Source organism: Onychostruthus taczanowskii, unplaced genomic scaffold, assembly GCF_017590055.1.
Source record: "Onychostruthus taczanowskii isolate IOZ18803 unplaced genomic scaffold, ASM1759005v1 scaffold20, whole genome shotgun sequence".
NCBI lineage: Eukaryota > Metazoa > Chordata > Aves > Passeriformes > Passeridae > Onychostruthus > Onychostruthus taczanowskii.
The window spans coordinates 15,987,048-16,014,307 of NW_024499240.1; the positions used below are offsets into that span (position 1 = coordinate 15,987,048).

The following is a 27,260-nucleotide window of genomic DNA, read 5'->3' on the forward strand; positions in this document are numbered from 1 at the left end:
CTGCAGCAGCTCCAGGAAGGACACAAGTGAAAATATGGATCCCACTCCAGCAAAAAACTTATTCACATATTGAATCAAAGGCACACACTGCAGAGGCCAAACTAAGGCAGGACTTAAAAGGCTGGGCTGAGACATCATACACTCATGGTTGAGCAGAACTGAGCCCTGTGGGTGCTCCTTGCTCAAATACCACAACAGGAGAGCCTGTTTTGGCAGACAAGAAGCCAATAAAATGAACAAAAATGAGATGAGCAAGGTGTATTGCCATGTTCTCCATTTTCATTTCATCAGCCACTAGGTGGTGACTCCTTTACATTCTTTTCTTCGAGTCTAAATTAAAGCTTGGATCACCAAAAAACCCTGTTCAGAATGGCACTTACTTCACATACATATTCATGTGTGTATGAAGGGAAAACTCCTCCAGCAACTCAGCATATGTGGAATAAATTTTAGGATGAGAAATCTTGTTCTCAGAAGCATACTATTGTGTTCTATTCAGAGCCAAGTGGGCTTTTTTGGTAGTAGTAGAAGAGGATGAGGTTGTTCTGGCAGATGAGGTGTCACTTTTGCCAAAAAGCAATAAAATGAATATAGGAACCTAATTTATGTGATACTGCATCTGCAGTTTAGCTTTAGTAATTTAATTTTGTTTGTAATTTAAAACAGGACTGGAGCAAGCCTCCTGTGCTGCTGCACCTACATGTAGATGTAGACTGGCATGATACAGAAAATCTATTAAAATATGTTAGAAGTTCCATTAAAAGGCAGGCAGCAGAGTCTGGCAGCTGTGTCCTGATTACAGCAGCACCCTCCTTTGAACAGAGAGCTGCAGTTAAAAGCTGAATAATCCTGAATCCCACAGGAGCAAAGTATACAGGTAATGCCAGGTAGAGGTACAATGTGTCCCACAGCACAAGCCAGTTAAGACAAATGCAAAACATCTTTGCCATCAGAGAAAAACAACGAAATTTTCTTTAGAGGGGATATTTCTCATTGAAAATGCACTCTTTGTTTGTCAAATTATGAAACATGTACACAGCAAAACAAAATAAGACAAAGGAAACTTTTCCTGCTGATGAAAATGAATCCCAGGTTCCAGGAAAATGCCTTTGTAAGGATCATGGAATTATATAAAACAAAAAAGACATCTATGCTATTATTACTACAACCATTATCTGTGGTTGCCTTGATTATTCAGGAGATATTCTTAAGGACAAAGAAACATTTCTGTTGGTTTTCTTCCTGACAAAGACTCTGACAGCAGCTGGAAGACTGTGGATCAAAATGACTAAGAGGATAAAGAGAAAAATCATAAAGGTCATCTTCTCTGTGACTTAAATGATGTATCTCACCTTGCCAGTAAAAACTTCCAGGTCCTCCAAGCAGCACCCTGTCTCCCTTGGAAGGGAAGAAAGAAAGGAAGACAGAAGGAAAAATTAAAAACACATGAAGCACATCTAAAGCCAGACAGCACATCCTATGTTTGCGGGAAGAAATCCCAGGCATGTACATCACTGCAGCTCTGCTGACAACCACACATTTTCCTTTTTGAAGGAGTGATTAATTAGAAATGCATCTTGCAAAATGCTAACAAAAACCTCCAATGACTATTTCACGCATTTAGAATTCTAGGCAGAATTATTCTGTTTTTATTTTAATAGACCCCTCTTCCCCCATAAACGTATGGCAATACAAATACAATTGGGAGAAAATTCAGAGTGTTACATCATGTTTTGGGGACAGTACACAAAATAGTGTCATCTTCTGCCTCTGCCATTTTCTCTAAGTTATCACTAGAAAAGCTTAATTCAGAATAACTGTGATGTAATTCCCCCACTCCGTATTTCTTGGCACAACCCTAATTCACAAACCATTTTATGAAACTTTAACCACAGTAGCTATCCCAGGGTTGGGAATTTGCTCTGTAAGTATTGAATTAGGCCATAGGCTTTGCTGCATAATTAAGCCTCTTAATCAGGTTTTAATCCTAAAAACTCCTATATTCACCACTCAGAGAAATCTAGGTCAGACATTTGGAGATACATCCTGGCTTGCCCACTCTAAGGTTTTGGATTAGAGCCCAAAGTTGGTTTTAACCAGGCCTGGAATCTGCACAGTGACCCTGAGGGTGTGTGCAAAATAACCCAAACACTCACAGCCCTCTCCTGCACTTGGCAGTTTCCCTCTGGAGGAAAACCAAGAGCGGCCCTGGGCAAAGAGTGATGAGCTATGACCTCATCCTGAGATGTGAGAACCCAAAAAAAGAGCACATCACAAACTGGGCTTGCGTGGTCTTAACATGTCCTGACTCTGCCCAACAATTTCACTGTACAATATGAAAGCCCATAGCACCTTCTCAGATCTGTGCACAGTTTTGCTTGGATTTCAAAAGTAATTGTGAATTTGAAAAAAAAAAAAAAAAAAAGAACTAGAATAGGCAGGGAAAACACAGAAGAAACACAAGTCAGTAAAAAACCCCTGTACTTCTGCAGGCTGATGAGAAAATCAAACATGATTCACAAGCACATTGTTTACCAGCTCCCTGAGCTGTTATTCCTCAAGAAGTAACAATAGCTATGCACCAATCCCATGTCTCAAAAATCCTGACTATCACACTGAATTCACTTGAGGACCAGCTGCAGCAGAGGGGTATGGCAGGCAGCTGGGAAAGCAGATTATTTGTTCAGGACATGGTTCCTACAAGAGGGGAAAGTGAGCTGCTGTGAAGATGTAAGGAAAAACAGGTTTATAAAAGCTCTTTCTTTAAATGGTTTCAAGATATTTTTTTGGTATATTTATAAATTTTGTTTGGTTGTGGGTTATCTCCCCACCAGGAAGAGTAACATTTAGTTTCATAATAGCTGTGATTCTAGGTGCTCTGTAGCAGGAGGGTTTGCAAAATTTCAGCTGTCTGCTGACCCACAGAAATTACAAAAAAATCACATACCTTTGTGAAGTCAATGCTAAATCCACCTTGACAAAATCCCTGTCCATCTGCATCAATAGTTGCTACCAAAGAAAAAAAGAACAGAAAAGAAAGAGGAGAAAAAGAAATAAATTAAGTATTATCAGTACTGCATCAGCTGCAGTACTGCAGATACTTTTCAGTGCATCTCCCTATGTAAACTTGCACTTCTAAACTTGAACCTTGGAATACTTTTCTACTTAATCAGTATTTTCGCTTTATCAACAACTCCCAACCAAATGCTGCAACAACTTTAGGGCTGGCCTAATAGACAAGTAACATTGGCATGTGTTCTAGCCCAGCACACTCAAGGCAAACAGCAGTCCCAAATTCCTTTCAAAAGTCTTGGGGAAAATATATTTGCAATTTCTATTCAGGAAACAAGATACCTAGGAAAGAGGGGATAAGTTTTTCTTTGGGTGTGGAAAAGAAAGCTGAATTGTCTTAAAACAAAAAGAACATACCTGGCTGAAAAAATACCTCCATACTGAGACTCATCCCAGCAAGAATTGTTATGGCTGAATCAATTTTAGGATTATACAGCTTCAGAGTAGAAATGCTGGGAGCTCCTTATGTGAAAGTGTGACTCTGTAACTAGCATGATTTAATTTAATGCTTGCTTATTTAGCTTCTTGTTATGCTGGACCAGGCTGGATTTTATTCCTGCTGTTCACAAATGATTTTCAGCAAATAAAAAGTCAATCCTAACTTCAACATCCAAGTTTTAGGTTATAAACTTCTAAATAATCAAGACCAAATAGAGGAAATAAATGCAAAGCATTGGAAAATAAGACTCCAAATGTTCAATAGTTAAGATAATTTAAACCATGCATCACTACACATGTATACACACAGGGACATCAGAACTTATTTTTGCAAAACCTTGTCTTCTAAAACGAGCTTGCACCTTGATGTACTTGAATAATGATAAAATACTTGAGATTCATAAGTATTCCAGAATTGTTTTTTGAAAAAGCACTCGCTACACAATTTTGCTTGAGTGATTACTACAGAATTGGTCTCTTCAACAACAGAAGCCCTCAAGCCCAATGATACTTGGACCTAAGATTTTCCTTTGGCCTACAGTGGTGAAAACAAGGTCTGCATCCTGGACCTCACCTGGAGGAGAATTCAGATGTCTGGATCTAGTTTTTAAGTTTTGTTCTAGTTGCTATACATGGAAGGGAGAAATAGCTGTAAAACATCCTGCTCCAAAATGTACACAAAATGTGACACAAGAGGAATTCCGAAGAGAAAAGCAACCTAAGAGCCCCATACTCACTTGACCTGCAGGGAGCATATTCCACAAATTTTGACCCAGCAAGCAGGTAACAAGTTCCTACAGGCTCTCTCTCTTGCTTTGTTTCAGTTCTCCAGTGGTACAGCGGGGCACAGGCCTAGGGAAGAACACACGACAGTGAGGAAACAAACTCCTCTTCAAAATACTGGTGGGTATCAAACAATACAATGAAATTACAATTTTTTACAGAAAAGCAACAACAACAACAAAAAAAAAAAAACCTAGCAGATGTATCTCATGTTATTAGAGGATATTTATACTATCAGCAGTGGGGCAGAATCACCATTAGTTTGTATTTTATAAATAGCTAATTCATATCAAGAATTTTAGAAATAATATAAAAAAAAAACCAAAAAAACCAAAAAAAAACAAAAAACCCCAAAAAAACCTAGCAGATGTATGTCGTGTTACTAGAGGATATTCATACTATCAGCAGTGGGGCAGAATCACCATTAGTTTGTATTTTATAAATAGCTAATTCATATCAAGAATTTTAGAAATAATATTTTCTTAAAGCAACAGCTGTGAAGTGTTTATCAAGAATTTATAACACATTCTAACTTCATCAAACTAATTTTACTGCTTTCCTTAAAACTATAATAAATGCTCCTAGCTTTGTTTATAAGGAGTTAAGCAAATCCTAGCTAAGAAATTCTGAAGAAAAGACAATTCACTCTGATCAGTGCGATTTTGTTTAAATTCTAAGTTATCTGGATCTCTTCACATTTTCTTCCACTGCAGTATCTCAGTACTGATGCATCTGAAGGGCATCGAAGACCTACCAGAATTTTATCATTTTGGGATCTTACAGAGGCTCCAAACCACTGATGAGACTTAAATTCCAGCGGATCATCAGGAGCAAAGTCTCTGTTACCTACAAAGAAAAGAAAAAAGAAGCATAATTTCACAGAAACCTGTGCAGTAAAAATGAAAAAAAACCCCACACTAAGCCATTTGTTTTGATGCATACAGAGAAAACCAGGAACAGCAACATTGGAGAATATCACACTTTGATGGAACCAAGTTTTAAAAATTATTTATTAGTATTTTTTTACATCAAGGGCCTAAAGCTGCTATTTTTGCACACAGGGCATTGGTACAATGCTGATTAGTTGTAAGAGCTCGAAGTTTATAGCATGTTTGACAGCCACACAGCAAATACCTCATAGCTGAGATATTTGACTTCCAAGCAGATTACAGCACTGCTCAAGGAGCAGAGCCAAAGCCCCGTTAGGACTGATGCTTCTAAAAAAAATATTGCCTCGATTAAATCATGTGAGCTTTGGCTAGAATCAGGAATGAGATCCTTCTCCAAATTCCAGCAAGTGGTAACATCTCTATTCTGAGTGTCACTGCAATGCACAAAGCAGGCAATTTGCAAACTTAAAGGATATGGGGGAAGAGAGCAAGGTAAAGACTGAGTAATTGGCACTGGTGTCTGTTCCACGATGCTGGCTGGTAGAAACACACAGTATTTCTGCAGGTGTGAATGCTAAAAGTCACAGAATTATTTGGTATTTCTTGTGTACTTTCATTGGCAAAATGAGGGAAATTTTGCCAGCATAATGAGAAAATCGATGTAACACTTTGGAAAACATACCTTTGCTTAAAGTTCCCTAACTGGATGGTTTAGAGAGCCTAAAACTACAGGAATTGATGAGGCAACAGCCACACATCACTTGCAGAGTGCCAGGGAATCCCCTAACCCAACCCTGCTATGAATCAGTGACTGTGGCCACTTGAACCAGAATTTCCCTGCTTGTTTTACACCTTGTAAAGAATGCTTTGTCTGCAGAGATTGTGTTACTTCCTTTAGGAAAGTCCCATGGAAAAGACAAAAGAGATTTTAATCTGCCAAGTCAGCCAAAACAAGCAAGTATCTGGACTATTTTTGCTCTCAGATTAGAACTACAAAGAAACCAATGCCAAGCACATTGCAACACAGAGAACTATTGTGGTTTTTTCTAATGTCATCAAAGGTGACTAAAACCTCCACCTCCCTCTGTCATCTCCCCTCCATCTCCTCCTGGGCTGGTGCTAAAGGCTTGGAGGGTCAGCACATGTGCACAGATTCATGTACATTGAACATAAATCATTGCTGATGGTCAGCACATCTGCACAGATTCATGTACGTTGAAAATAAATCATTGCTGATGGTCAGCACATCTGCACAGATTCATGTACATTGAACATAAATCATTGCTGATGGTCAGCACATCTGCAGATTCATGTACATTGAACATAAATCATTGCTGATGGTCAGCACATCTGCACAGATTCATGTACAGTCAACCTTTTTACTCTCACCCTTGCACAGGCTAAAATGTAGCTTGGAGACCTGCATGTCACCTTTTAATGGTACAGAAAAACAAACGCAGATCAGGATGCTTTCCAAATAGGGAACCATCTTTGGCACACTCATTTTTTCTTTTCCTTGTCTTTAATTATGAATATCCACCCACAGACAGTTTTGCTCAAAGGCACGACTGGGTGAGTTTCAGATGAAGCTGCCACCCAAAGGGGCAGCAGTTCCCATTTTCTCCTGTCCCAGGGTTCATTCCTGCTGCCCGTGTCTCTCTTGGCAATACTCCCCTGGCCACATCATGAACCACCAAAGGATGAACCCTCCTAAAAAAGTACTCAGCAGGATGAGGTTCCAACCCAGCTGGCTGCATGGGGAGGGGAGCAGTGCTAACCTGCTGGGGAGAAGACAGCAACACAAGGCTGGGAATGATGTCCTTTTTGGCACCAGCAGGGATTTAAAAGCGGTTAATTCATCTTTTAACCACACCCAGGGTTACGTAGCCTGGAAAGACAGATTTGGCTTCTGCCCTCTACTTGTGCAGCTACTCTTGGATACAAAGAAATGCCTCAGCTCTACTTGCCAAACACAGCTTTAAACAATGTTAAACTTGGGGATAGTTGCAGAGTGGTATTTCATACTTTTCTGTTGGATACTTGTACAGCACTATGTATGCATGGCAAAAAGGAAAGCTGGTGCAGCAGTTCCATCGTGTAAAGCAGAATCCTTTGTCCTAGGTACTATAAAGGTGTCCTAGGTACTATAAAGGTGTCTAGGATGCAAACCTCCCTTTTAAGTTTAAAACAACAGGCAAGAAGTAGAAGGAAGGGCTGTGTTGTAATAGGGAGTAAGCAGCCATTCTGCACTACCAACAACCTGGTTTTATTTCAGCTGTTAAGGAAACTAGCTCCTTGAAGTCTGGGCTGAATAATAAGAATAAAAAATACAATAAAAAGAAAGCCAAGTATTGGTAACTGGTGCCACCTGTCCATGGTCTATGCTGACTGCTCTGGGGAAGAGGACAGCCAGCAGAACAACCAGCACAGGCTGCCAAAACAGCTCCTCTCTGCCTTTTCCCTATGCACTCTTCGGCTGCCAAAAAGGATCAGTGTCCAGGACAGCATCTCCCTTCGTGTTTAGGGGACAAAAATATTTTTTACAGTATTAAAAAGCCCTGATTCAGCTCTAAATTGAGGATAATATTAGAAATATCTATGCTTTCAGATACAACCAGAAGCTGGCACATAGAAACCCCAAACCTCCAAAGCGGAAAGCAAATGAACATGACCACAAAGATAATTATGTGCCAAATGGAGTTTATGTGCCAGATGTCATGACTTCAGAAGCCAGCATCGTCATTTCTGAAGGCCTGAACAACAAATGAAGAATTCTTACAACACCCCACCACCCCACAGAAAAATGTGTTCCATTAGGCAATTTGGCAAGATGGGTTTTATTTATTTATAGCACCTCTATTGCAGAAACAGACTGCAAACATCTCAGTCAAGTTGCCCCGTGTCAGTGCAGACACACGTAACAAACCAAGACGTGCTACAAGGCTAAGATGCCTTAGATTGAGGTTTTTCTTGTATTTAAAGCTTCTTTAGAAGCTAAGTGAGGGGGTCTTAGGGAGAGGGCCTTGAGCTCAGCTTGAGCAAGGCTGCAGCACTGGAAAGTGTGTGAGGACAGAAGATCTAGATCAAGTGGAAAGTACGCACATTGGAAACACTGACAGATGTCTCAGGTAAAAAACTGATACAGGCCAAATCTGATGTTAACTCTCCCTTAGAGAAGAAAAGTAACTTTTTTTTTTTTACCTATACTCAGTCAAAATTCTCCCCAGGAAAAGCTGTGCAAATAGATTATAAGCCTTTCTCTCAGATTCAAAGAGAAACTAATTTTATGAGGAATTCTGGAAAACACCCACTCAACAAAAAACCCCTCACTTTAAACAAGAAACCATTTGAGTTTTTCTTCATGACTGGGAAAAACAAACATTAAAACACTTAAATGTGAGCCCTCACTGAAGCAGTTTTAACCACAGTTAAATATTGAGCTATACCATAAAGTAGATGTGTCATGGGAAGGTACAGGACTGACATCAGCATTTCTGTGTTTTATTACAAAGAGCCTGACTTGATTATTATTTTGTCTTTGTATAATTTTCAGTGGTAGTTATATATACATATATTTAAAAAAATTTAAAAAAGGAATGAGCCTTCCCAGATACCCTTTAAAAAACAGTACCTGCCTTAAAAGAACCAAACTGTATTACAGGTGAGATTTCAGCATCCAGGGATTTATAAATCCAGCCCAATGCTTTGATGTATTATAATCAGCCTTAGTACTATAAGGGTTCTTGTAGGCTTATTGTATTTCTTGTAGCCTTTTCTTGCATTTCTGAAATTTCAGAGTATTCCAAAAATACCCTACACATGTCTTTAAGCCAATGATGTACATTTTAATGAGAGAATCACAGAATGGTTTGGGTTTGAAGGGACCTTAAAGGTCACCTTGTTCCAACCTCTGCCATGGGCAGGGACACCTTTCACTAGACTAGGTTGCTCAGAGCTCCCTCCAACCTTGCCTTGAAAAAGCCTTTAAAAAGGCATTCAAACAAATATATCTAGGCAGGACAAACTACATTCTGACTAGATTTGTTCAAGAAAACATTCAGAGATTTTATACAATGCCATTTGTCAGACTAAAATGCAGCTGCTACAGGGACTTGTACTTGATGGGTCACTAATTCCAGGATTATGTCATATGACCATGGGGTATTATTTCCTATTTGTAAAGGCAGCTTCTGCCCTGGTCTTTCCTTTGCTCCTTCTGATTGTAGCAGTCATCACATGATGATTTTACATGACACTTTCCATAGGGAAAAAGGGCTGACATATCAAGCAACAGCGCTGTGTCTCACAAGGTACTTTCTAGGTGGAGGGATGGGGTAGTCAGGACAAGAACAGAATTAAAATTAAAACAAAAACAAAACAAAAGGTGTGTTGCTGGTGGACCAATGGAGCACTGTCTTTTTACTATATTCCATAGGATTTGAATTTATACATGAAAATAAATGTGGAGAGATGCTGGGTAGAAATTGCAGAAAAAGAAAAGAAATCCATTTTCCAAATATAATAAAAAGATCACTTTTTTTTTTTTTTTTTTTTTTTTTTTCCAGTGATGGATTTCCTTTGACTATCACCTTTGGATAGCTGGCACTTTCTTTTCCCAAAGTAAATGCTATCAGTTACAGGAACAAAGGAGTTACTAGGAAAGTCCTGCTGTTGAGTAAGTGGATCCAGTTGTAACTTGCAGCCCGCCTGTTTTTATGGTAATGAACAAACTGAACTAAAACATCTACCCTCATCTTCAGACAGACTTAACAGAGATGAGCATGAGTCAAGAGGCACTGAACTGATGCAACCTGGTTCAGTGTCATCACACTAAAAACACTTAAGAAGTTGTAAAATGTAAATAGTCACCCAATTCACAGACCTCTTGTTAAAATAAACCTCTTTGTAACTATGCTGATTCCACGGAAATGAAGTTGCTCTTCTAGGTAAAAGGAAACTATGCCGCTAGCCACAAGAAAGACAAAGCTATAAAATATGCAAGAGCCCTCTTTTCATAATAGGAGAAATCTATGCAGTGTCAAGTATCTTTCATCTATCATTACAACCAAAATCTGAGCGAGTTCAAGCTCAGCTGACGCAGCAGGAGCAAGCGAACACAAGCTCATTGAAGCTGCCCATGCTGGGAGGCAGCGGATGCTTTAGCAACCTTGCTTTATCCACTGTGTTTGCAATGACTCAGGCAGAGGGGAATACAGACCTTCCCACTACTCCCCTTCCCTCTCCTGAGGTATGAATCCCGCGTTTTCCCCCGGGCAGTGCTGGAACAAAAGCATCTTTTCCCTTGCCTAATAGAAGTAAGCCGCCTTTTTTTTTTTTTTTTTTTTTTTTTTTTCCAAGCCGTCATCCCCCTGCGAGCCAGCCACATCCACACAGAGCCAACAGTGTTCATGCAGGACTCTAACCTAATCACTAAAGCATGAGCAGCTCTCTGCTGTCAGCTCTAACAGCATGGGGAGGAGTTTCCATAGGTTCTGCTGCTCTCTCCTGCATGCAGAGCAGCGCCCGGATGCCAAGGCACACTCCAGTCACCCAGCACAAGGAAAAGGATAAAAACCAAACTTCAGGGGGACTGAGCTAATGAGAGATTTAGCCAGATAAAAATCAATCCATTTCACCCCCAATCAATGAATGGTTCTTCACAGGATTTATTGTTTTATTGTTGATGAAATCAATGGCCTCTGAGATTGAAATTCCCCTGTGGATTCTGTGGTGATGCCAATAAAGCAATCAGCCAAAAATAAAGCAGCACTTTGTTAGAACAAGCTATTTTCAAAGAACACTGACTTATCCTACACTTCCTTATTTTTTAAGTGGAAATGATGGAGTTTTGAACAACTGACTGTTTTGTGCACATGACCAAAATCTCCAGAAGGGAAATGTAAGCTCATGGCACCCTCTCCAGCCATGACTTCATCAGCAGATCTCAGCCGGTGCAGTGCTACAGCTCAAAGCTGCCTGAGGCTGTTAAAATACCCACTTCAAGCTAAATAGGTCACAGATAGATCCAGCCATGCCAGACTGGTGGTTTAGGCTTCCAAACAAAGCCTCCTATTGTCTAGGATCACCCACTTGGGGGATAGAAAAAAAAACAAATCTGCAAACCTAAGGAGTAATCAGGAGAGTTCTTTACAGGGGCATTTCCTTTGAAAAGTCTCCTTCTCCTCTTTTAGCACAAAACGCAATATCCAGTCTCCAAGGAATTGTATCCAAAAGCATTTAAGAACTAACAATTTCTCTAAAATTACTGTTGCATCAAAGCACGCGAAGGGGGAAGAGGAGGGACAGTACACGGGTCAGTGATAAAACTTGCTCCAGGCAGAAGCCACACTGAATTCTTTTCCCAAAGCAGCAAAAACACACCACACTGAGCTGAAAACATTTGAGATGCTCCTAGTTTCTAGCATCAACAGCCTCTGCAAGCTTGAATGTTGAGATCTGCTGCAGAGAATGAAAGCAGCAGGGAAAGCTTTCCCCAGGAGAAGGAATGACCACTCAGCCATGCATCCCTGGTTTACCACAGGTCACAGAAAAGCAAAACAATCCATTGTCTGAACAAGCAAATCTTCCTGGGCTAAACACGAAATCTGCTCAAGAAATCTGCAATTCATTAGCATAGAAGTTCAAATTGGTTTTTATGAGCATATTTTCCTTTGTAACAGTTTGTAGAGCTGTCTGCATTTCATCAGATGATGCTAAATGCAGCAGCTCTCGGGGCAGTCTCAGGACTGCCCTTTCTGGGGCTGACACAAAGAGCTACAATTTCAAGCACCTTGGACTGCAGCAGATACATTTCTCAATTAAAGTTTTCTTTAAAAAAGCAACAGTAAAACTACAATAATTTGGTCAAACTTCTATGAAAAGCCATAGACACATGAGGAAATGCGATTTCTACCAAATCATTTCCCACTGTTCTTGACTGATGACGAGCTAGGACCCCAACAAGAAAAATAAAATAATGTAAATAATTATGAAGATTGTTTCTCTTTGGAAAGCAAGCACATAGGAAACTTTTGATTCATACTAATTTGCCACATGTGTAGCCTGATTAACTCCAACTGGTTACATGGGTCTCTGAATAATTTTTTGTTCATTGAAATGAGAACTCAGAATGATCCTCTAAAATTCCAGGGGCAAATAATGGAGGTACTTATCTAGACAGTTAGCTAAGTGTATCAACCCTGCCATTCCATGCATGCCTAAATGTAAAACACAGAAGTAAAAACATAAAGATGATGTGTTGATTTTCCTGAAAAGCACATTTGGCCACCCCTCTCCTCACTGGTTTTGTTGTCTGGCTCAGTGAACTTCTGAGCCTCCTGCTGCACAGAAAAAAAATATGTTTAATTTTATACACAGAAAATGGAGAACTACACAAAATAAATTTAACTTGTGGAATACCCTTTAACTTTGCAGGGATCTTTTTCCTGAGGAAGATTACAAAAACACTGTTGGCAATATCTGGTACTGTCCACAAAAAATTTGCTGTGCCAGTCTGTGAAGGCTGTGGAGATGAAAAAAAGAGAGGGAGACTGATACATCATTAAAACAAATGGGTTTGGACCTTGGCCTCAGAACTGATCAGAAACAGAAAATGGGCTGCTGTATTAAATGCATTCCCTTCAGGGTTTACCCACAAGAAATACATTTTTCCTGGAAAAAGCTGCTAAGCAGCTGGCAGAGAAAGCCAAGTGTTAAGCTCTCTAAGAGAGACTGACCACGTCTCTGGTCAGTCTGGTAGAAAGGGCTCAGCCAGGTGTAAAAGCAGTTTTTCCACTATTTGCTTTCCCACATACTTTCTTCTTCACAAAATTCAGAGCATTCCCCTGTTTTGATGGATTTAAACAAAAGTTAACTAAATTTTTTGTCACAACATTATCCACTGTGGAGAACAGATAAGAATGAATGGAGATCAATATTTACCTTGAGCTACAACCTGTGATTTTGGTTAATTTGAATGTAAAACATCTTTCAGAGGGGAAAGAATTTATTATCATTGCTTGTGTTCATGAAAATTTTGAAGAATATGCTATCTTGAGAATATAAATTTCCCTTCAGTGCTTTTCCTGGAAAAATAGGGCCTCCTACACATTCTGAAAGTTAACTGGGACAGAGGGGAAAAATTCCAAGAATTTTACATAGCAATTGAAAATGTGGTCATGCTTTGTCACTTGTAGAAAGAAGACAAGATATAGAAGAAAATCAATGCCAGAAATTTTTAGTTTTGTGACAGAGGCAGGTTCACTGCTGAATTAACAAGGTAAAAAAGAACAGGGTTAAAAAGTATTAAAATCAGACCTGTTTCTATCTAGACTTGCAGGACAACCTGTTAAAATAACAGCAGCACTGCTTCATATTTCAGTTTTGCAATAGGACCAGCAGAGCTGGAAGCTTGCTGTGGTGCTTGGGTCTTTCTTAACCTACTAGCTTGATGTGCTCCTAAGAGCAGAAGCCAGCCTGAAACACTTGCCTGATGACATTAGAAAGTCTTTTTTTTAAAAAAAAGTATTCAACCTCTAGCCCAGTGACACAAGCACATGCAGCACAGCCATGTGCACCCTGAACTTCAGGGCAGACTCTACCACACACGTCTGTCATGCCACTTTCACATAGTCACAACTGTGTTAAATCAAAGGCAACTGATGTCACTGCTAAAAGGCTGAGCAGCCCCACAGCAAAGCATCTTTACATTTGGGAAGTGTTAATGTGCCATATAAACATTTTGCCTTCCAAAGCCACCATATATACCAGAATGTCAAAAGCAATTATTGTAATGTGCACAGAAACACGCAGACACACACAGACAGAATATTCTGCAGTGAATTTTCAGTGAGTATAACCACTGTCCTGAGAGATCCAGGACAAGGGGAGATTCCCTTCCACAAATTCTCCCTGCCCATGGCAGGGGTTGGGAACTAGATCACCTTCAAGGTCCCTTTCAACCCAAACCATTCTGTGATTCCATGAAATAGATTGCTGTTTTAAATGAGAAAATATAAGAAAGAACTTAGCTTTTTTAGCCAGAGGTTTAAAAATCATAATAACTGCTTTTGTTTGATTTTGGTTTTATGTTACAGGCTGATGGGAAGGGCATGAAGAAGAGGGAAATACATGTAATTTCAGCATGAGAGCTACATAAATGACATTGCACAAATGGTCTCCTACTGCCCAACTCCCATCCTGAGAGAGCTGAGCTGTCACCCACAGGAAGGAATGCACAAAATAGTAAATTCTGCAGCACAAGAACTATCAGCTCTGTGACTTATCGCCTTCCTCCAGGGCAGCTGGGGTCAGGGTAAGTGCAAGTAAGCAAGCAATGCTGCTGAACTTCAGGGCTGGAACAACTCTTCCAAAGGTTATCCTCCAGCAGCTGGTACCTTCCCTCCTGGGCTACAGAAGAGCTGTGGCATTTGATCACATAAATGACCACGCTGCCATGCAAATGCAATGTTAAAGCCAAGAACAAGAGCTAGAAAATAAAACCCAGCCCTGTCCAGCCAGCTCAGCATGGTCTTTGTACAGATGGGGAAGAGAAATGGACACATAAAGCTGCAGAAAAACTTAAAAAGAAAAAAAAGGAATGTTTAAGAAGAAATTGTCCTAATTAATAGTAATAGAACAACATATAGAAGAAAAAACCTTGCTTGCTGGACCTCTGTAAAAGCCTAGTCTCTTATTTATTTGTGATACAAGACAAAGGGACAAACACAACCCTACACAGTCAGAACAAGGCTTGTTCTTTGCTCCATTCCTTTGCCACTTTAGCCTGCTCTGGCATTTCCAGCTGTGCTACCTGGCAGAAGGGAGCAGGAAAAGGGTCATGACTCCTGTTAATTACAGGGCAACCAGCTCCACATACAGAGTTTGGGATCGTCAGGCAAACAGAGGAAAGCCACAAGTACAAGCATTCTCATTATTTTCACAGGTCAGATTTCTCACTGGCTGTAAGCAATTAGAAAATAACTCTGAAGAAACACATCTAAGTAATGATGCAGAACTTGGTTTTTCCAGTGAATCTGAGAGGGAATAAAAAATCTGCCTTGTATGGCAGGGCTAAGCAATACCTCTGGAGTTACAGATGGTATTGCACAAATGATGAGCAGCGATGGATGAGCCTGGATTCCTGCAGAGGCTGCACTTAGTCATCTACAAAAAGGCCCTTTGCATCAGCACCAGAAGTTAGTGGTCAGATCTTCCACTTCCTGTTTCCCAAAGTGGCTCAGGAGCCTTCCCTAAGCCCTGGTCCCTAACGAGGCAGGGGCAGGCAGGAGCAGCAGCTCCCAGTGCTGGCACTGACTCTGTCACCAGAACACAGGGAACCGAGCATTGTGTTATGCACAAAGAAAAAGACATTTTCTTTATTGTCTCAGGGCATTTATTATTTTATCAAGCTGAAAAACAATGCCCATTTTCACCAGGACAAAAATTGACAAATGCATTATTCCCCCATTCATTGCCTCAAAGCTGGAGTGAGTTAAAGCGTGCTTGAAAGAAATCCTCTTAAGCCCTTATGACCTGCTATTTTTACTGTTAAATTTCAAGCAATTAACATGCCTGTTCCTTAAAGGCAAATGAGGAGCAAAACACTGTCTGCATGCCCAGGGGCACGTCCCTTAAGCACAGACATGCAGGAAAGCAGTGTGGCCTCTATCAAATCCACCTGGCACATGGAAAAGCCTACTGCAAATGTTCACTATAAACTCATAAATGCACTGTAATTCTCATTGGAAGATGTGTTTAGAACCTACAAGTGTGGCTCATCTTACCCCACCAGAAGTTTTTGGCTATGATACTAATGATGATTATTAACTAGGAACACCAAGATTCTTTCTTAAAAGTACCCAAACTAACAAAAAGCACACTTGTATTCTAGTAAACAATAAGCCCAAAGAACAACAACAAAAAGAAGACAGTTATAATCTGGTTTTGCTGCCTTGACATTGATGCAGAAAAAAAAGACTTTGCAGCTTATTGGAGATTTTTAGTAATCTGACAGATATGCTCCTATAGAATGATATGAGAGAATGATAAATGAGTGAAGGAATGATAATGATTTGAGGTTTGTGGGTGTCATTGCATACTTTTTTCCTTTTTGTTTTTTGCAAAGAAACTGGTGACATAGTGGTTTTCACAAAAAGAGATGAAGATTTCAGAAATCTGAGCACCAACAACATTTTGTGGCATACCTTGACAGTGAAATTGGAAGAAGGGCTTCTCCACTCTACTGCACATGATTTTAAAAGCTGCATCAATCTAGCAACTTTTAGGGGGCCAAGTCAAAATACTGGCAGAAGCAAGAATGAATTACAAGCAACCAGACCTTCAAGGCACAGGTGTTTCCTCTGCCTTACCACATGGGTCTTGCTAATCCCCTCCCATGCCACGGGGAGGTTTTTCCGCTGCCCTGAAACACGCTGTGGAAAACAGGATTCAGCACGGAGTGGCTGGAGCAGAAAAGCACATGCAGTGCATTCTCATGACCTGCCACAGCCTGTGGAAATCACTGTGTGCACCAGAGCGTGAAGAATGACTGAAATATTTCATGCCCACACTGCTGCTGCTCAGCTCTCCTGTGCTTCAGCAATGGGTAAGGAATGCCTGCGACCTGAGTGCTGCTGTCATAGAAGCCACAAACACTGTGGAGCTATATCTAAGGGGAAAAATTTACAAAAGACATTTTTCCACAGTTTTTCGGTCATATTCCTGTTTTCAGATGAAACTTCTGGGTATTTCTGCCTAAACCACCTTTGCTGATATTGGAAAGTATCTTTCCTCATATGACACGATCTTAATAGGAAGAAAACCCCTCGGGGTCCATTGGGAATTAGGTTGCCAAATGTTTTAGGATTGCTGGAAAGTACAGAGGAGAAATATAAATAGGTTAAAACACAAGAAGAATAATGTTTGCTCACTCAGGCTTTCAGCACACACCAGGGACAACAACTCTAAAAGGGAGGAGAGGAAAAGGAGAGCACAAGCAAACCTTGACTAGCTGCCAGTCAAAAACCAGCTGCACTCACACTGACCATGAAAAAATCCCTGAAACCTTCCTGCTTCCCCACAGCAGCACCAGAGCAGGGACATCCCATCTCCCCCACAGTGTCCCACAGGTTACCTGTGGCATCAAATACAATGGGCTGGCAGTTCCTGTTGGAGTTCCAGTTACATTTGAGCACCTGCCCTCCCTCTATGATGTTGTGCTGGGTAGTGTTGGCTTTTGGAGCTCCCACCAGAAGATATGTCCTGCAGGAAAAAGAAGAAGCAAAACAAAGGTTTCAACACCTAAGGCACAGCTGTTATAACTTTATGACATCTCAAGAGTTAATAAAGCAGAAGTCTTGCCTTCTCTGATCTAAATCCAACTCGAACTACTCTCAGTTACAGAGAAATTCACATGAGGTTCTCTTTTCTGTTTGCAAAAGCATGCAAAAAAAGCCAACCATCCATTTACCAAAAAAAGAGAGAAAAAAGATATGACAAATTTAAAGTATCCAGGCCTCTTTAGGATTATATTGTAAATGAGAGAAACACCTTTCATATTATTTTTTCCTTTCAAAAATATGTATGTGTACAGCAGAACAGGAAATTGTGTACTTCTGTACCTTACGAAAGCCATCAGGTGGCATAATTTCTGTTAATTTTGTGAGTAAGGGTAATTCGAGGAAGTCAGTCAGAAATGGAAACAATGTATAAACAAAGCAGCAGCGCTCGGGGAGCTCAGCATGTACCGACCGTGATGAGTCAGCCCTGCCTGAGCAAGTGCTCTTGTGAAAACAATCTCCAAGCGCCAGCCACTCCGAGCCACAGATCTGCATGTTAATGAATCCTTACCCACACTCACTGCACAGTCATCATTTTCTCATTAGCATCTGCTGTGCCTCTCTGCATCTCTGCTTCTACAGACACTTGTTGGGTGCACCCCGAGCAGGAACTGCCTCCACACTGTTCCTGCACAGGTGGCAAAATTCAGAAGTGTCAGAGTAAGAAACAGACTGAACAAGGCTCTTGGCGTCTGCCAGGAGCCCCAGCACCTCTGAGACCCACTTCACTCATCAGCACTGGACTGAGAAAGCCAGTGTGAAGCGTGAAGTCATGCTCAGAAGACAAAATCAAGTGCTTCCTTTCATCAGAATCAGTCTGCTCTGTCTCTTCCCTTTGGAGTGCTTAAGAGGCAATGCAGCCTGCAGGAGCAAGTCTTGTCAGGCAGTACAGTTCTCTAGCTTGGAAAATGGGTATTAGCTGAACAAGCTGCAGGACTGGTTGGAGAGAATGTCTACAGGCAGGCAAATCCAGGCTTATCAAACTTGCTCTGGTTTTCAGAGTCATCTCCAGGCTCCTTTTTAGTAAAGAGATAAGCATAGGTATAAACATGCAGCACCTTGCATGAAGACCTACCAGTTTTCAACCTGTGTGAATTTTCAGAACCTTAAAAATGTCCTGGCATGGACCCTGATAGAAAATCCAGGCTAACTGGCAATCCATTTGTTTTCCTTAGTTGCCATCCTCAGACTGTCTAGATTTTTAGAAAATGAATCTGAAACACTTTAATCAACATAAAATCAGCTCTCTGGGCAGAACAGAAATGCTTAAAAATGAACATTATAATGCCAAGAAACATATAAATTATTATAATTGCAGTCTATTAAACAAGTGGTAGCTTACCTCCCATTTTACTCCTGTACCACTGACTTTTGAGAAGTCCCCCACCCCAAATGAAGCACTTGTTTAAAAGATTTATTAGTTCCCATTCTAATTATATATTTTAAATTTTTCTTAAGCTAATATTTGTGATGAAGTTTATTAAAAATATTATAAATAAAGGAACCCTTATGTGGTTCCACAAAGGTCTTTTCCCCAAATAAAAAAATGCATTTTCACCATCAGAGACCAAGCAAGCAGATTTTGTCACAGCTCTTGTAATAGTATGCAAATTACCTAAATACTTAGAAGTCTCTAATCCACATACTTTGGGAAAGAGGGAATAGAGGGACAATTGTATTTCCATGGGAATACACCAGCAATGCTTCGACACTGCCAATTTCCTGAATCATGTTCCTGATCCATCCATCCCATCCTAATGCTGGGGCAACACTAGGAGCGTTCTGGCACCTCTGGTGTGCCTTTCCAGGGCTTTCCATGGAAAACAAAGAAACTGGGGCTTCCACGGAGGTGCATCCTGGACTATCAAGGGCAGCTCCTCTGAAGCAGGGGGTGTGTGAGAAACCTATGACAGCTGTGCCCACTGTCAGGCACCCTGACACAACACCACCACTTCCACTCCTGGAATGGGATTTTCATCCTGGACTTCTAAATATGCTTTAGTTTGGCATCCAGCAGGTCAAAATAGACTGTGAAACAGCAGCTTGAGCGTTCAGGAACTAACAGCATGCCTTTGTTGTCAGGCTGGGCAATCCAAATAGCTTTAGCCCAACAAAACTGACTTAATAATCTCTGGTACTGATGTATAAAACAGGTGATGAATAAAAGCTCTAAAACAGGTGATGAATAAAAGCTCACCAAAGCAAAAAGAAAGGCATAGAAACCACGTGACACCCCATAAGCCTGGACACAAGTATTTCTGGCTATTTCAGGAGGCAAAATATCAGTGTCCATAGGCATAAACTGAAAATTGGACACCATGAGAGCCTGTTCCTGTGAAAGCTGCAGAGCTACTTGGTTCAATTACGAACTTTAATGTAGAATAAAGTGTTTAGGTTAGCAGGTACAAACAAAATTTTAGTGATGACAAACACAAAAACAAACCAAAAAAACCAAACAAGCAGAGAATTCCCTTTGAAATATACAGAAGCTTTTCATGCTGCCTGACAACCGCACTGTTTTCTTTAACAGCAGTGCGCTTGGAGGTCAATAGTTCTTATAAAAATAATGGAAAGGTTCCAAATAGTGATTTCATGGAGAGCTGTGTCACATAATTCCTTATCAGAAAGCAAGGAAGAAAGTTTATTACATCCATTTACCAGTCTCTTGATAACTCTGCAGCCACACATGCTGACTTAAAAATAAAGGGCGGGACAAAAATAGAAGCTTTTTTTCTTTTAGTACCAAGACTTACAGGATTAAGATAGCAGAGAAAGATGGTGCAACATGTGCAAGTTAAGACAGGATGGCTTCTAATATATGTAGGTAATAAAAAAATGCAAGCAAAGCCAGATGATGTAGTGCAGAAAGTCTTGCTCAATATCTGTACAATTTGCTTATAAAGTTTCACAAGCTAAAGATTAACGGGGCAGAGAGAATATCCCTTCAGCAGGATGAAAGCCAGCAGCTTTTCCAATCTTGCAGCCCTTAAGATGGGAGAGGAGTGGGGGAAAAGCGACAAAAGCTGGATATTACTGTAGCCCGCATTTCAGAGCCAGAGCCTGATTCATTCTGGCAACACCGAGGCTGTGCAGTTAGAGACTCAGTTAGGATTCAAAGGTCTGAAACGCAACAGCGACTACACACTGCCTAATCTTTAACATGAAACGGGAACATATTCAGGAAGCAGACGTGGAGAGTGCTTACATGGAACTTTTCCTTCTCTAGACTCCTCAGCAGTTTGGAGACTCGCACAGACTCACCACAACTCAAACACAGCACTCCCGCAAAGCACACTCAAAGAGCGAACAGCAGATCTTCTGAAACGCCACGGACACAGCTTCAGGAACCAAAATACCATAACTACATCTTTCTACACTGTATTTACCACCACCACCATTTGCACGGGACCAGGCTATGCAGAGAATCCCGCAGCACAAGGTTCCCGTCCCACCGGAGCCGCCGGCCGCTCGGGATCGGCTTTGGCTCCCCGGCCAGGGCGTCCCGGCCGCCGGAGCCGCCCCGGCGGGGCAGGGATGCGGAGCGGTCCCTGCTGGGCACCGCCGGGGACCGGCGCCGGCTCCATCCCCGCTCCGGGGCCTGAGCAAAGCCGCATCCCCTCCGAGAGCCGCCCCGGCCCGCCCGGCACCGGCTCGGCTGCTGAGGGAGCGGGGGCAGCTCCGCATCCTCCGCCCCGCGCCGGGACAGCGCCGCTCCCGGCTCGGGCGCCGCGGGGAGCGGCTCTGCGGGGCTCGGCGGGGCGCACACTTACGAGAAGGGGTCGGGGGCGAAGAAGTCCACGGCGAAGCCGAAGTAGCTGCCCGCCGGGCCCGAGTAGACGGCCGGGCGCTCCACGTCCAGGTTGAAGGCGCTGCCCGGGGCCAGCGCGGCGCCCAGCAGGACCAGCATCACGCCCAGGCGCGCCATGGCCCGGCCGCGCTGCTCCGCGGGCGCGGCTCTGCCGGGACGCGCCGGCCCCGCGCCGAGGGGGCGGAGGGGCCGCGCGTTTCCCGCGGCGGGGCGGGGAGCGCGGCGCAGTCACTTCCCCTTTCTCGCCGGGACGGGGGCGGCAGGAAGGAGAGGCGGCATCATGTGGTGCCGGGGGCGGGCCCTGGCCGCTCCGCGCCCGGGCCGCCGCTCTCTTCCGCCGGGAGCGGCCGGCACCGCCCGGGGCTGGCGCTGCCTGGGCCCGCGGAACTCGCTCCAGGCATCCCACTCTTATCTCTGCCCGAGCTAAAGGCTGGAGCAAGGTCAAGGAAATTGTTTCTTGTGACCGTGGTAAAGCCCTGGCACAGGTTGCTCAGAGAAGTGAGGCTGCCCCATCCCTGGAAGTATTCAGGGATGGGACTTGGAGCAACCTGGGATAGTAGAAGGTGTCCCTGCCCATGGCAGGGGGTGGGATGAGATGGTCTTTAAGGTCCCTTCCAACCCAAACCATTGTACCATCCCATGAAGGACTGCTAGAAATTTGAAGAGGGGGACACGTCCGTGCGTACCAAGTCTGTTTGGTGAAGCCTTTCTGAACAAGTCTTTCAGGAAAGCTGCTAAGCAAACAATGGAGTGCCAGTGTGGACCCAGCCATGGAGGAAGAAAATTCTGATTTTCAAACACACAGACTATTAAATGAAGTCATTTTAAATCCCAGGATCCCAGCTTCTCCCCAGCCACAGGAATGCTGAGCAGCAGGTGCAAGGCTGGGAAGGGGGAACCTGCAAATCCTCCCTGATGGAAATCTCTGTTACTGTTGCACCCCTGCACTGCCCACCTGGGGAAGAACCGCAAGGTGCAGCTCCAATCCCCTCAGCTGCACTTTGTAGCTCTTGTATCATCTCTCACTAATAACATTTTAGCACTGTCATCCTGGCTCGGTCAGCTGTAGCCTCGTCCTCCTCAGCTGATATAAGAGTTCAACATCTGTTGAGTCTCTCAGGTAAAAGAAAACACACTGAACACCTACAAAGAGCAAATAATTCATATTAATTCAAAATATTAATTTCTACAAATTAATATTAATATTTTAATATTAATAGTTAATATATAATAGGACTGGAGTTTACTGCCACCAAAAGTCTAAACTTTTTGCTTTCCTCATTGTGAGCATGATAAAAAGCAACAGAACAAATAATGACATTTCAAGCCCTGAATAAAAGTTAAAAATACCATGTTTACCAAGGGACTGATTTAATCTAATGGGAATCCCAAAAGAAAAATATTTCTACAATAAGCAGAGGAAAACCCAAATAGCCACCAGCTACTCCTGTGTTCCATTCACTTGTTCTTGCTATTAATTATCATTTCTGCAGGAAGCCTCTTAAAAATTCCATCAAGAAGGGGAGTTCCTATACATGAACTTGATACTTGTTGCTAATTTTTCTAACATTGCTGCCTCCTCAACAGGTTAAAAAGAAACCACCCAACCAAACAAACACAACCTCCACATTACTTTTATTGTTATTTACTGACTTATCTCAGAGCTTTTGTACTAGAGACCTGATCAAAGCAAAACTGCAGATGAGTTAATAAGTTTCTAAACTCTAGTAAATAGGGCAATAAACGAAAAGAGTGGTTTATGAGTACTTTGATCAGTAACTTAGGGAAAAGGAGGATTGATTTGCTCTACTTGGTTGCATAACCTTACAAAATCACACAAGCAGTGAAGGATAAGTTATCCGTAAGGCACTAGAATTTTTTTACCAAATTATCAGTTTTGGCTTCCTAGGGACTGTATAACCTCACGACACCACACAAGCAGCAAAGGATAAGTTATCATTAAGATACTACAATTTTTTAACCAAATTACCAGTTTTGGCTTCCTAGGGACTGAGTTACCTCACAACATCACACAAGCAGTGAAGGATAAGTTCTCTTTAAGATACTAGAATTTTTTTACCAAATTATCAATTTTGGCTTCCTAGGGACTGTATAACCTCACAACATCACACAAGCAGTGAAGGATAAGTTCTCTTTAAGATACTAGATTTTTTTTTTTTTTTTTTCTGCCGAATGATCAATTCTGGCTTCCTAGGGACTGGCCGTGCAGCACTTCTTGCTGTCGGAAATTGCAAAGCCAGTCCCTAGGAGCGGCCCAGAGTCAGGGGTACTCATCCCTCATCCCAAAGGCTTTCCTCCCTTTAAGAGGGCTGTTCTTTCGCAGCTGCTCCGTGCCCCTTTGGGCTGCCCAAGGTGAGCTCTCCTCTCGCTGCCCCGAGGCTCCCAGGGCTGAGTCACGGGCTGCGGGCGGCAGCGGCGGCGCTGCTGTCTGGCCCTAATTCACAACACGAGCGGAGTCACCCCGTCTAGACAGCCCCGGAGCCCAGGCACAGCTCCCTGTACGGCATCACAGCCCCCAGCCTCCACGTGGGAAAAGAGAATGAAGTGTACGGGCTTGGGATGCACTTCCAAGCAAAGGCAATCTTACTGGAAATGAGGGAAAGTGCTTTCTGTTACAGGAGAAGCTGAATTATTGATTCCATTGCTCGCATCGAGCAGGATGTATATAGCCCTGGCTGACAGGGTATCTGACAGAGCTGTTGAGGTATCTGTCTGACAGAATCCTGGACAGAGGAGTGAAAGTCAAACCCAGACTTTGCTCTTTATGTAGAGCAGCAAACACCCTCCCAGTGAGGATGTGATTTTCTTTCCTCGTTGGTTTAGTTCTCAGCATGACTAACAAATAGATAAGGGACAGCCAATGAGATCATACTGCAGAATGTAAACAAGTTAATTATGTGTTTCCATATTTACTTGTTACCTGTAGCTTTCAGTTCTCAGGCTAAGATATCCAGTGGTGAAAATCAACAACTGAGAAGTGGGCAGGACTCAGATTCCCTCCAAGCCACCAAACTTTTTGTCTGCATTCAAAACAGCATACAATTATTTTGGAATTGATTGGAGTCTAAAAACTCCAACTCTATCCAACAGATCAAATTCATATTTCTGCTACAAGTTACTGGTCTTGTTAGTTTTAATTCAGAAGAGCTGTTAATGCAGACAAATTAAAATTTGCAAGATGCAAAGCACTTTTGGTAGGCAGGTATTGGTTTTTTGCTATTCCTGAGTGTCCAGCCTGTAACATAGAATATTTCAGAATGCTTCTCCTTTGAGTCTCCACCTCATGACATGAAAGGCAGCAGCAAGAAATGGACAAAGTGCCACAATTCAGTAGAAACTGCAAACGTGCAAACCACTGTGGTCCTACTTCAAAGGGCCAGCAAGGGGTCCTGTATGTAAGGAATAAACTTCAGCCTCTACGTGGATATCTGCAGCAAAGAAAGGATCACCACTCATTTGTTCATCCAGACAACTATTAGTGTCCCAGAAAAGCCTTCATCGATGTGAGAGTTTTAGTAAATATTTTGCTCTTGTGCCACATCCAGACATTTGGACTTTCCAAGAGGCTTAGCTGCTCTGAACAGACCTTTTAAGAAGTCAGTTTCTAACAAGGTAATAGAAAACGAAGTAAAAGATGGACTTCACATAATAGTTTGCTTTGGTCAGTTTCTGCCTTTTTATTTCTATTTTGTTTACTATTAATATCTTTGTTATTCATTGGGAAAAATCAAACATTACATCTGAAAACTGTGGAAGCATTCAGTGGTAAAACACGAGGAAACCACTAGAAATGTTTAGGCTTGATTTGCTGTATTGCTCCTATGAGCAATTCCCACCAGCCAAATCTCACTGGGTTGTTAGAAAAGGCTGTCCTTAGCCCGGGGCTATGGGGCAATGCTTTCACAACAAGGGTATGGCTACATTTGTTAACCCAGCTCCTAGCACCCAGTCTGAGATCTCCCAGATCAAAAGGAAGTGAGCTGTACCAGGTTTTTTTCTGATTTGCTCAATACTGATAGCTGTGTTACTCCAGCCTTAGTCAAAGTCTTTCTGTAATTCCCTTTTCGTGTTTTATAGTGCTCATTACTCACCAGGCCTTTTATTTAAACATTAGGATTTCACAGCGCCTAATTCAGAGACAGCACTGCTTGATTTACCCAAGGATTCATATTTCTTCGGTCTGACAAAGTTGGTCATTATAAATCACATGTGACTCAGTCTTTGCTTCACAAAGCACTTCAGCAGATTACCAAACAAATAAATCCAGATGCTGCTCAGTAACACCCCCAAAGACTTAGATATTTTTAAAAGACATTTTTAAAGAGTACTTCCCCCCTAGGACAAAAACTTTGACAGGAAATAATGCAATGTGGGGAGAAATGGATTAGGAAAAAACCCAAACAACAAGCTCCACAGTATTCTCTGCACCATCTCTCTGAAAATATTTTCATAATATGCATGCATATAGAAGACGTAACAGAGACAAAAAGCTAAGTACCACCCTAGTCTGTTAAGGAAGAGGGTGTGGGAACACACCAGCCCAGAGGAAAAAGCCTGCGAAGTCACCACACCTATCCCAGAAGGAGTGCAGTGCTCTTGGGTAATCACAGTGACAGAGCTCCCAGGAGAAAGCCAGGGAGATATGGGGCTCTTGGGGCTTCTGGTGGGAAAGGTCTCAGGAAAGCCTTCCAGAAGGGGATGGGGAGAATCTGCTAATCTAGAGAGCGTGATGGAACTGGCTTTGTGCTCCTAGAGTGGGAAAAGAGATGAAGCATTGAAATGAACAGGCTGTGCACTTGTCTCACATGGAATATGTGCATTGTGAATGAAAGTTCTATACTTCTGCTTCTCCATTCCCACTGAATTGTCTGACCTGGCACAGCAGCTGTGCAGCCCATGAGATGGAAAGCTCCAGCTTCCATGTGAGTTCCTCCTGCAGTGACTTGTTCCTTTACAGGCCAATTCTATCACCCAAAACTGCACCTGGAGCTGCACTTCTCCCCAATCCACCCTTCTGCCTGTACCCAGCAAAGCTTGTAAACACACAGCAGTCACAATGAGTACAGGAGTGCTAACAGTACACTTGATTAAACAAAGAATCATCTCTCTCATCTCTTCATCACTCTCTCCTCGACTTCTTTCTGCCTTTCCTGGAAGGAAGGTCCATTGCTGGCTGGATGCCATGAAATTTAACTCAATATATCTTTTTACATTCACAAAGACGGTCTAGAACCTGCTGCTTTTATGCAGGTCCCTGAAGGTGAGGAAGAGATTTATTTATTCTGCCATCATTACATCTTAATCTCCTTCCTAAGAATCTTTTCCTTCTTTTGCCTGCCACTGTTCTCATACTATTTTAGGTACTGTCATTTCTGCTGAGTCCATCATCCATGGCAAGTGTGCACATAGGTTTTATTTAGAAAGTGGAAGTTCCTATGTCTGGCAGAAATTCTTGTGGAACAGTATTCTGCTGGGACAAAGTGAAACAGAGCACTTCCCCTCACACAGGCTCTATAGGCACAGAGAATGGGTCACTTTCTGGTTTATTTCCATTTATGGAAAATTTCCAGATGACAAGAGGCATTTCCTAGGATTCTTACATTCTTAACTGCTTCTGGTCATACAGAAATACCAGAGACCACTGCTTCCTGTTGTATCCCTGAGATATTGTTATCCCTTTCTTTAGTGTAAATCATCTCCTATTTAGTACAAATGACAGCTTCTTATGTACAACTTTTGAATCTTTCCACTTTCTAGTTTTTTCTGGGTTTGTACATTTCTGATTTTTTTCTATGGTGTTTTTCAACATGCATTTTCAAAGGAATCTTCAAAGGCTCAGACTCCCAGAGCAGTCTGTTGGTTTTTTAATTGATCATTCCAGGCACATAATGCCACATCTGCCTTGAAGCA

At 42.1% G+C, this 27,260-nt stretch overlaps 1 protein-coding gene across 3 annotated transcripts in view; it reads right to left on the reverse strand.

Annotated features, from left to right (window-relative positions):
- The window catches only part of ITGAV (integrin subunit alpha V), a 48,616-nt gene extending 27,051 nt beyond the window's left edge, over window positions 1–21,565 (reverse strand). For all 3 annotated transcript variants that reach the window (XM_041403249.1, XM_041403248.1, XM_041403247.1), the window contains exons 1-6: window positions 21,292–21,565; window positions 17,317–17,444; window positions 5,048–5,139; window positions 4,248–4,362; window positions 2,948–3,009; window positions 1,353–1,398 (exon numbers count right to left, since the gene is read on the reverse strand). In XM_041403249.1, coding sequence (XP_041259183.1) covers window positions 1,353–1,398; window positions 2,948–3,009; window positions 4,248–4,362; window positions 5,048–5,139; window positions 17,317–17,444; window positions 21,292–21,446 — 598 coding nt within the window. In that variant the 5' untranslated portion in view covers window positions 21,447–21,565. The remainder of the gene's footprint in view (window positions 1–1,352; window positions 1,399–2,947; window positions 3,010–4,247; window positions 4,363–5,047; window positions 5,140–17,316; window positions 17,445–21,291) is intronic.
- Between the last annotated feature and the right edge of the window lie 5,695 nt (window positions 21,566–27,260).